Source organism: Vipera berus (assembly GCF_964194415.1).
Source record: "Vipera berus genome assembly, chromosome: 2".
Classification (NCBI taxonomy): Eukaryota; Metazoa; Chordata; class Lepidosauria; order Squamata; family Viperidae; genus Vipera; species Vipera berus.
This window is the reverse complement of record NC_138203.1, coordinates 108,599,448-108,611,171: the sequence shown is the minus strand read 5'-3', so window position 1 is coordinate 108,611,171 and position 11,724 is coordinate 108,599,448. Positions and strand designations below refer to the sequence as shown.

At 40.1% G+C, this 11,724-nt stretch overlaps 1 protein-coding gene across 1 annotated transcript in view; it reads left to right on the top strand.

Moving 5' to 3' along the window:
• Positions 1–1,603: 1,603 nt before the first annotated feature.
• STXBP5L (syntaxin binding protein 5L) overlaps positions 1,604–11,724 on the top strand; it is a gene marked incomplete at its 5' end in the record, with an annotated part of 103,793 nt that continues 93,672 nt past the window's right edge. Inside the window, 3 exons of the mRNA XM_081317162.1 lie at positions 1,604–1,786; positions 8,801–8,898; positions 10,241–10,322. Of these exons, the coding sequence (XP_081173288.1) occupies positions 1,604–1,786; positions 8,801–8,898; positions 10,241–10,322 (363 nt within the window). The remainder of the gene's footprint in view (positions 1,787–8,800; positions 8,899–10,240; positions 10,323–11,724) is intronic.

Sequence of the window (11,724 nt, the reverse complement as noted above, 5' to 3'; positions counted from 1 at the left end):
GCTGTTCCCACGCCCCTCTCTTTGATAATCGCCGGCGTTTCCTCTTTCAGCCATTTTTTTCCGGCGCTGTGATGGGAGGAAGCGGCAAGAAGGGTCCTGACCCGAGCTGCAGCATTTTGGTCCTTTTGCCATTCCTTACTGGCCAGCGGAGACTTCTGTTTAAGCGGAATCAAATTCGGATTCTCTGAGTTATGTTTTTAGCTTTCCTGTAATCTGACCTCCTCTATTGCAATATTTTCTGAGTTGGGACTTTCTTTCTTTCGTCGATTCTTTTGCTTCGTTCTGGTTTCTTTCAACTCCGCTTCTTTTTAAAATTCCTAGCGGATTACCTAATAGTGAGCTCATCATCGTTCAACAACCTTTCCCACAGCGAAACAATCCTCCCTAGTTTTGGCGCGCGAGACGGGTGAGTCCGGAGGAGTCGCTGCTGCTGCTGCTGCTGCTGCTGCCTTCGCCTGTGGTTTCAGGACCTTGGAGAGCTGCCTGGTCGGGGAACTGCGGCACCACCAATAGCTAAGCGACCAGAGGATTGCGCAATCCTCCCTCAATTTGCAGGCGATCCTGGCCCGCAATTCATGAAGTTGTGATCCAACACTCTCTTTTATGTCTATTAGCTGTGATCAGCCTGCTGGGACACAATTTATGCCCAGGCGTAATTCATGTTCCTCCACTTTTCATTGGTTTGGATGTTGTGCATCAGCCCCATAGCTGATTTCATCAAAGTCTAATTGGGAACCTTTTTTAGGCCTCTTTGCAGCGAGGACAATCAGCCTTGTAACCACAACGAACTTGCAAACAAAAGAATCCTTATTTGGTTTTGTTTTGTTTTGATTAGAATATGAGTGGGTACATAAAAATTAATAAACTGTGGTTTTCTGCTGGAGCTGAACAGTGTAGCAACATTGAAATCAGAGTGGGAGGCTGGCATTGTGAGGGAAGAGTGTAGTTGTGAAGCAGTTGTGAAAATACTTCAGATAGCAAGAGAATGTCATTTATTTACAAAGATGGAGGTTAATTGAATACTGAAGAACAGTTGAATACTCACTCTAAAGACACTAAATATCAAGAAAGATCAAGAAGATTCTACAAATGTTCCAAAATATGGACTATCTAGAGTAGAAGTGGCGATTTTAAAAAGCAAGCAAATGGGCAGTAGCAAACAATTCTTCAGAAGAATCACATTTAAGATTGTAATAAAGTAATTGACCATAGATGCTGGCTTTCAGGATTCAATTACTTAAAAATAAATATATATTTCCAGCAAGAAGGTGTGATCTACGTAAATCAATATTACTAGTTTTATAAATTGTAATTCTTTAAGAAGGAGCCAAAAACAATCCCTCTTAGATGCCTAGCCTTCAGTTTTTTCTTCCCCTAATGTCATTTTAGAATATCCCTTCCTAACATGCCTTCTTTTTAAAACAAAATTAACATGGAGTTGTTATATATTTCATTTGAGTTAGTAGAAAATGCCATACTGCTGTATCATTGGAACGTTTGAGAGATTCTTTATGAGAGGAAACAGTCTTTGCTGAATGTGAAATTATCAAACCTAAGGAGTTTTTCATAAGTGAAATTAATCTTGAGATTTTTTTTCTACAAAATGAAGAAATTTAGTTTTCACAAAGTTTTGGATGGTTTAACTTCATCCCCTAGTGGAAACTGCAGTAGTAGTAGCAGTGGCAGTGGGCCTGGAAGGAACTCTGGGAACTCCGGAGAGGCTGCAGGGACACCCAGGGATGAAATTCAGGAAAGGCTGACTGCAGACTACTTTCAGATATGCAAGGTAAGAGCTGAATGCTTTCTGTAAGCATCAAGATTCAAAAAAAGTAGAATGCTATACATCAGTTTTAACAGACCAATTTAAATTATCTTAAATATTGGCTACATTTCATTTTTCTCACTCTCCCCCCCACCCCCAGCTTTATATTTTGTATAATGAAATCACAATAAACACTCAGGACCTTCAATAAGTATCAATAATGATTTAAAATGGGATTAATATCTGAGTTGCTCATATGTCATTTAAATTTGGGAATTTTACTCAAAAATGAAAAGCAAAACTATTTTTTTATGTTAAACAGTCAAAAATTTTAAGTATGGGGAAAGACATTCATTTTTGGCTTTGCTTATCAGGATTTCATTATTTTCTCTTTCATGATTACCTTTGATAGCAAAGTTATAACCTAAGTTATAAAAATATCATATTCAATACCCAGAACTCATATCATCTTTGAAAGAAAAAAAGATTTTTTTTGCTTCATTTATTTTGGAAGACTTTGCATTAAACCTCATTTAAATGATGATTAATAAAGTTTGCTCCTTTTGAATAAATTAGCATTCTTAGTATTAGTATTGCAAATTCCATCAGTTTATTTTTAACTGTACTATGATAAAATTTAATTCCTTTGGCTAAGGAGTAAGCAGTCTTGACAGACCAGGGATCTGCTTTCATCTCCTTTAAATGCTTCAGTGAAATCAAAAGGCTGGTGGGCAAGTTAGAATACATATATTCACACAAATTCTGATCATTTATAATCACAGATTCATTTTCTTTGTGTCTTCTTCCTGTACAGTACACATTTGATATTGCTGATTCAACCCCATATGGAGGTCTCTTTTGCCACAGACCTCCACCATCACCCCAGCACTAAACAAACGCACCCCTTTTAGGACTACTTTTAGGATGAAGTTAATAATAAACAGTTTCATTAGGTTTATTTCAGTTTTTAAAACTTGCATTAATTGCTGTTTTAATTATTATTATGAAATCTATTTTGAAAACACTGACTTTAAGTGACTGATTTTAGATATTTAATTTTTAAATGTTTTACAAGCCAATTTAGAAAAATTATTTTCCTTACCAATATTTTTTGTGAAGGACTGGGTTTGTGGTATCTTAGTATAGGGAGCAGGAATAAATTGGGAACTCTCTTAGGGTAACACCTAAACCAACATCACCACTAAACAAAATCCTTCAACAGAACTGGCTTCAGAGCTGGTGCTGGAATCATGCAGGCCTGGATTATTTTCATCTTCTGATGCTTGTGTGTCTGGAATGGCTGAAAAGTTTAATTAAACAGGAGAAATTATGGGTTTATACTAGTTGGTAACAGGCCTAAGACATGATACATAGAATATGCTTAATTTGATTTTTTATGAAGGAGGTGTTTTATAGGTGGGGATGCCTCCAGTCCTTCAGTTGCCTTAGGTGGGCTGTTATATGATTAGTTGGATTTCTGGCTACTTTCTATGGAAATCCATCCTTTAGGATGGACCCCAAAAGAGTATTGGATCTAGTTGGATTTCAGGAGTCAGTGGAAGGGTTTTTGTCGTCTAAGTGGAATTAACAAATTCATGGCTCATTGTATTGTTTTTGCTTATGAGGAAGCTGACTCATACAGGACCCTCACAGGCCATGAATTTGTGACTGTCTCTGAGGGATCCATCCAATGTACCATTCTTTAGAAGTGGTGTACCAGTGTCTTCCAATAAACCAATATTTAGGAAGGAAGGAAAGAATATCTGTCTACCTATATAGCTATAATTATAGATCAGACAAAAAGTCTAGAACTGGGATCAGAGGCTTATGCAAGATGTTCAAAGGAGAATTAGGAGTTTCCAAAGTCCAGTTTAGCAACACTGAATAGAACTTGTGAGACTCTATAAGTAAAGAGTTGTAACTGAGAATATAAATAAAATATTTTATATGTTAGTTGAAAAGAATAGTCCAAAATAACAAATGGAAGAGGTAGAACTATTGTGCCGCATTATAGTAAGTATCTTGACATAAGAATGACTCCTACAGATTTTATTTCCCACTTAAATGCTTAAAGCAGGGGTGTCAAACTCACAATGTCACGTGACGTGTTGTGACATGTTGTGACTTTTTTTCCATTGCTGGCAATGGGGTGGGCATAGTTTTGGCATGACACATCCAGCCCACAGGCCGGCAGTTTGACATCCCTGGCTTAAAGGAAATCTTCCTCATGGAAATCTTTCCATTGCTCATAATGGGCTCCTCTCTTTCCCATCATACGCCAACAGATCTAATCAACTAACCCTTTTCACCCTGAAAACTGCACTTCCTCTTTTTCCTACAATAGATTGGCTATTTCCCACACACACACACTTTTTAGAGCATTAAGCTTAAAGTCTTATAAAGGCTTACAAGTGTCACTTTGTTCCTCTGAATCTCCTTCAAAAATGGGGTGGGGTAGGGTAATGTGTGAAATCATTGTCATTCCATATGGAAGATTGAGGTTTTAATGGGCATGCTTTGAGGGGGGGAAACCTAAAAATCCCCCAAACACTGTAACATTAAAAAAAATATGAAATCCAGGTGTTTTTTTTTTAAATTTTATTTATATACCGCCCTTCTCCCGAAGGACTCAGGGCGGTGAACAGGGCAAGCATAAAAAATACAGAGTTACAAAAGTTAAAAAAGGATTAAATATATGCCCACTAAAAACAGTAAATACAAATATTAAAATAACAATAAAAAACCCCACCCATCCCCCATCAGGCCAGGCCGGCTTGTTCAAATAAGAATGTCTTTAGATCGCGACGGAAGGAGCGAAGATCGGGCGCCATCCGGAGCTCAACCGGTAACTGATTCCATAGCTCCGGGGCACCCACAGAGAAGGATCTCCCCCTGGGGGCCACCAATCGACATTCTCTGATCGGTGGCACCCTGAGGAGGCCCTCTCTGTGGGAACGCACAGGGCGAAGGGAAGTTGATGCCAGCAGCAGGTGTTCCCTAAGGTACTCCGGACCCATGCCATGTAGGGCCTTAAAGACCATTACTAGTACCTTGAATCTCACCCGGAAGACAACTGGCAACCAATGCAGCTCACGGAGCAGAGGTGTAACATGGGAGTATTGGGAAACTCCCAACACAATTCTCGCGGCTGCATTCTGTACCAGTTGGAGCCTCCGGGTGGTCCTCAAGGGCAGCCCCATGTAGAGAGCGTTGCAGTAGTCTAGACGAGAGGTCACGAGCGCGTGAGTGACCGTGCATAAGTCATCCCGGCCTAGATAGGGCCGCAACTGGCGCACCAGGCGAACCTGGGCAAAGGCCCCCCTAGTCACAGCCGCTATGTGGTCTTCCAAAGTGAGCCGTGAATCTAGGAGGACTCCCAAGTTGCGAGCCCTATCTACGGGGGGGTAATAGTTCACCCCCCATAGAGAGAGATGGAATATCCGGAATAACCCGGGATGCAGGTATGCAAAGCCACTCAGTCTTGTCGGGGTTGAGTTGAAGTCTGTTCCTCCCCATCCAGACCCGAACCGCCTCCAGGCAACGGGACATCACATTGAGGGCATCACTGGGGTGGTTTGGGGTCGAAATGAAAAGCTGGGTATCATCAGCGTACTGATGATACCCAACTCCAAAGCCACGAATGATCTCACCCAGCGGTTTCATATAGATGTTGAACAGGAGAGGCGAGAGGACCGACCCCTGAGGAACTCCACAAACGAGAGACCTCGAGGTCGACCTCTGCCCCCCTGTCAACACCGACTGCGAACGTCCCAGGAGATAGGAGGAGAACCACTGCAAAACCGTGCCTCCCACTCCCAATCCCCTGAGACGCCGCAGCAAGATACCATGGTCGATGGTATTGAAAGCCGCTGAGAGGTCTAATAGGACTAGGACAGAGGAATATCCCCTGTCCCGAGCCCTCCAGAGATCATTCACCAGCGCGACCAATGCCGTCTCCGTGCTGTACCCGGGCCTGAAACCCGATTGGTGCGGGTCTAGATAATCCGCTTCATCCAGGACCAGAGGGAGCTGATGCGCCACCACACTCTCAACAACCTTCGCAAGAAAGCGAAGGTTGGAGACCGGACGAAAGTTGTTCAACACAGCTGGGTCCAAGGCAGGCTTCTTGAGGAGAGGCCTCACCACCGCCTCTTTCAAGACGGCGGGGAAACTACCCTCACTCAGAGAAGCCGATATAACTGCCTGGAACCAGCTTCGTGTCCTCTCCCGGGCAGCATAAACCAGCCAGGAAGGGCATGGGTCCAATAAACATGTGGTGGAGCTCAGCCTCCCCATCATCCTGTCCACTTCCTCCGGAGTCACAGAATCAAACTCCTCCCAGGTAGTATCGACAAGACCGCCCGTGTCCTGATCGTCAGACTCTGCCCAGTCAGAGTCCAGACCGGTCCGAATCCGAGCGATTTTGTCCGATAGATGTTGGTTAAAGTTTGATTTGAGGAATCTCTGAGAACACTGCCCACAGCCTGTCATCAGTTACAATACAAAATGCCCTCATCTGGGACTTTCAGCCCTTGAGTTCTGATAGAGGATGGAAGAAAAAAGGCAATATATTATCTTCAATCACTTTCCGGCAAAAGCTAGGGGGAAAAATCACAAGGAATCTTTGCCAGAAATCACTCTATCCTTTCCTATCCTCTAACATCTGAGCTGAAGATAGAATTTATATCTGGTGCTAAAGCATAATGAAATGACCTTAACAGACATATAGGAATCATTGTCTTGGAAAAAGGGGTTCTAACATTTTTGGATATAGCTCAGGCAAACAGTTCTCTAATTCACTGAACTGTAAGGAGGAGGAATAAATATGCCCAGTCAGACTTGCAATAGTCTAGTATTATAGTCACTAAAAGTAGTTTCAGCCTACCCGTGGAATTGATTTCCTTAACACTTGTACTTTAAAATACTTTATTCCATTCCTATGGCTTACTATACCAATTTTTCCCCTGTCCCTTTTAATAAGAAACAATTTTGTGTTTCTTAAAGAAACAAACTATATTGAGGTATTTACTTATTGTAAACAAATTTTACATTTTCTGATACAGAAAGATGACATGAAGAACTTCATAAAATAATTCCATGCTTTATTATGAAATGTCTACAGAAAAAGGAAATGCTTATATATAAAAATTATTTTAAAAATCTCAAAAATATGAGCTTACAGAATATGGCAATTGAGTCAAGGAGTGGGAGGGGGAGGAAGACTTTTAAAGAAAACAGTTTCAGGAGGGATTGATTTGTTAGACATTTTCAGCAAATGCCATAAAGAATCTTACTATTCTATGATAAATTTGTTTTTTCATCAGAGGCCACAAAGCTGTTCTGTTGATACAATCCAGAAGTCTGGATGACTAGTTTGCTCAGGTTTGCACATGCAAGATTTAAAAATACATTGGAGAAAAGGCTATGTACCCCAGCCATGGCCCTTCTTGACTCACAGTCCACATTTCTGTAAATGGGAGATGGCTTTTTGCCATGTCTCTGCTCAGATTACCACTCTGGTGGTTTCTTTGTTACAAGAGTATAGTATGTGGAGAAGGAAGGATGGGGAAAGAAGAGTGTGTCTATCATCCACAGTAGCCTTTGATTAACGTTGGGAATCTCTAAGATGGGGTCAAACTCGCAATATTACATGACATGTCGCAATGTATCACAACTTTTTTCCCATTTCCGGCAATGGGGTGGGCGCAGTTTTGGCATGACACATCCAGCCCACAGGTTGGCAGTTTGACACCCCTGCTCTAAGATGTTAGAGAAGCCCCCAAAAAATCACATATCTTCAAGAAGGTTTCTCTTTCTGTAGAAATAACAAACACGTGTCACTGGGAATTTGCTCTAAGGTTCTATTTCTGTATGTGCTAAGTCTGATTTTCTTTATATCTCTGTACAAGTTATGATATTGGGTGTTTAATTTCAGCCTCCTTTCCTAAATCTGTCATGAAGTAATAATTTTGTTGTTAAAATCTTCTGGATACCTGCCATATTTTAAACTCTGCAATTTCTGCAGAGATATCTGCTCATCTGAACCAGATCTTGTAGTCTGTCTGAAATACTGGATTTGTTTGTTTATCACACTGATATAGCCATCCATATCATAGTAAAGTGGTCTTAAGTGGCTAACAAAATAATTAAAGTAAAAAACTACAACTACAATTAAAAGACATCAACAATATTATTAACCACAAGATAGAGGAGAAAATTGGTGTTAAAACCAGATGAAACTCTTTGTAGGTGGCACCCAAAGCAAACCTCTTCTGCCAGAATGAGCAGATTTAATCAGGTGGAGGTGGTCCCTCAGATATCCTGGCCCCATGCAATGAAGGGCTTTAAAGGTCAAAATCAGCACCTTCAATCGGACCTGCAAACAAACTGGCAACTAATACAGCTTGCACAGCAGAGGTGTAATGTGTGCACATATAACTGCCCATGTCACTGCATATTGCACCAGCTGAAATTTTTGGATGCTCTTCAAGGGCGGCCCCATGTAGAGTGCATTACAGTAATCTACTCTGGAAATAATGAGGGCATGAGTAACTGAGAGCAGAGTCTTTTCTTTTGCTTTTCTTTTGGGATTTTTGTTTTTCTTAACTACGGTAACTGGTGAGCAAGTGTAATACGGTGAAGCTCAGAAATTCTGTAATTATCTCCTTCCACATTGAATGTTTGCTTATGCTGGAAACTTTTTAAAGTGTTTGTCTTATAATGTATATTTTCCCCCTGATTTGAGCTGCATTTTGCAGTCCATAGGCTGTTCCAGACTATCTGCTGCTATCCAAAATTCTCCACACTGCAGAATAAATTTTAAATTTGGTCTTGTGTTGAAGTTTGCAATATGTATCTGTATGCATACAATTTACCTGGTCAATGCATTAAAAGCTATATGATTAGTTAATTGATTTTTTTTTATCTCTGAGTAGCCAATCAGCTTTTTATTTGCTTTAGGAATTAAAGAAAGCATAGAAAACATATCTAGAAGTTACAACTATTCTTTCCAACTAATATTTATATTTTCTATTGCAGACAGTTCGTCATGGATTTCCATATCTGCCCACTGTCTTAGCTTTTGACCCAGTTCAAAAGATTCTGGCTATTGGAACAAGAACAGGTGCAATACGAATGTATCCTTTGCTGTTGGGCAGTACGATAGTTTCAACTACATTTTATTTTTTTTATTTTATTTTTTTCATTTTAATTCCATTTATATCCCGCCCTTCTCCAAAGACTCAGGGCGGCTTACAATTTAAAGCACAAATCAATGTGCTTAGCAATAGCCTTCATTCTATGTATATGCCTGCTTATTAGGGCTTTCACACACACCCAAGCGGCATTATTACAAAGTCAGCTTATTGCCCCCAACAATCTGGGTCCTCATTTTACCTACCTCGGAAGGATGGAAGGCTGAGTCAACCTTGAGCCTGGTGGGATGCGAACCTGCACTAATTGCAGGCAGCTGGTGTTACTTAAGGAGGCATTAGCCCACTGCTCCACCAAGGCTCTTTTTTACAGGTTTATCACTTTGTTTCATTTCATCTTTATTCAGATAAATATAGAATAATTTTTAAACTATGCTTTGCTATTTTTTGTGGCAGTATAAATCAAAGTTTCTTTCTAGTTCTTTGTGCCAAGGTTAATTCTGGGACCTCAGTTTGTTTCATAATTATGGACTTGGCTAGATAGCTTGATCTTATTTTGGAACTAGTTTTGCTCTCAGTCTCTGTGGAACCACTGAAGGATGATGTCTACATTTAAGAACTATCATTAAGCCCTTAAAGAAAGGCTATTTGGAAAAGACCATAATTACATATCAAATAATTGGGAAGAAATAAGCATTTTGAATTAGTAGTGGGAGATTATTTTATCATGCTTTATACAATAGCAGAAAATAATCCATATAAACAACTGCATCCATTCTAGTATTTCCCAGATTTTCTGCTTTGGAACAGAGTGATGCTATCGCTATCCAGACATTTGATTTTGTGATTTATATATTATCTCATTTATATAGAGAGCACCTTCATCCATAATTCTTCCCAAAGACTAACTATTCTCATTCCAGTTAGAAAGTGCCAACTGAAATTGGACATCAGTCTGGGTTCCAGTCCTTTTTGCTAACTTCTGAATTTGTTGTCAACATCAGAGATACACAAAACACTTAAGAATACTAGTACTGGGCAGTAATGTATCCCAGAAAAGCCAGCCTAATAAGAATCAAGAATGCTATAGGATATTTCAATACTATTACTAATATTGGGGTAGGTTGAATAAATTGCTCTGTATGAACTTTGACCTCATAATCTAGGATGAAAATAAACTCCAGAAGTCTCTAAACCTTTTCACAGACAGCTTTTAATTATCTTCTCAGATTAGTAAAAGCAAAGATTAATTCTGCTTTGATTCTGTATTTCTCTTATTTCATCAATCAACCTAAGCAATCTGATCCTTGACTATGGTATTTAACAGATTGGGAAGGCCAGGTGTTGATTGCTATTGTCAGCATGAAAGTGATGCTGCTGTTCTGCAGCTTCAATTTTTAATTAATGAGGTAAGGCTTCCTTAATAAGAATTGCACTACAGTGACATTGGACTGTTTTAGTCATTATGTCAGAAAATAAGGTTTTGAAGTAAGAAAGATATTAATGACAATGAAATCTCAGTCTAGATAGCCTATTATCCACACAAGTCTGTTTCTTTGGATTTAACTATTTTATAAATTAATAGCTAATGTTATCAAAATTTAGGATAAAAATTTGGGCAAGTATACTATAGATCTTTCATTTCCATGTACATTCTACAATTCCACTGTAATTTGTTTTTTTTGCTGTAAGACACCGAGAGTCATTGGATACAAGATGGACAGCAAATAAATTCCATAAATAATAAATAAATTGAATTATGAATATAATAAATATTTAAATTCAAAATAAACGTACAATACATATATCCTAAATGTGTATCAGTACACCACATACGCCTCCTAGATGGTGGGATACAGGTAATAGGTGATTTGATGTTATTTATTTATATTTCATGCTTCTTAACTGCCAATCTCTCTCAGTGAAGGGCTCTGGGCAATGGGCAGTTCCGGAGCCGTGTTATATAGAGTTGAATATGCAAAAAGTGAAGGATAGTTATAATGAATTAAGGGGCTAAAACTTATATCCGAAAGTATGAATCAATATCATCTGGATTATTATGGTTTTGTATGAAAGAGAAATATTTAGGCTGTTAATAGTTACATGCTATACTCCAAGGAACTATAATAATTTAAAAACTACATATTGGTTTTGGAGAAAATTGTGGAAAAAAATGTGATCTAGAGGAAATACTCTCAACTGAAAATCTATGGAGCCAACTAAAGAAACTTTAAAGAAAAAAGCAGTGCTTTTTTTCTAAAAAAAAAAAAAAGGTGCCGGAACTCAGAGGTGCTGTCACTGGGAGCGATGCCGGTGTCTTGCTACAGCATTGCCGCCTGTCCTTTGCACCCCCGCCCCTGTGCTTGGAGCCACATGCCGCGGGGATTCCTCTCACCACAGCTGCCGTGGGGATTCCCCTCCCCAGTTGCCACGCCGCGGCCCATGCTGAGCCCCCACCTGGAGCTGCTCTGAACCACGACCCAGAGCTGTGTTCCTTGTGGCAGTGGTCTCTGGCGCCAAACGAGTGCACCGGCACTCGTTCACTTACTGCCCCATCGCTTCCAAATGCAGTAAGTGAGTGAGCGAGCAAGTGGTGTTTGGAAGTGTTTGGAACCGATGGGGCAGTAAGTGAGTGAGTGAATGAGCAAATGGCATTTGGAAGCGACAGGGCAGTAAGTGAGCGAGTGAGCGAGCAAGAGGCCTTTGAAAGAGACGGAGTGAGTGGGGGAGAGACTGAACGAGGTGCCTTTGAAAGAGATGGAGGAGTGAGTGAGAGTGACTGGAGGCTTTTGTGAGCAAAGTGTGAGTGAG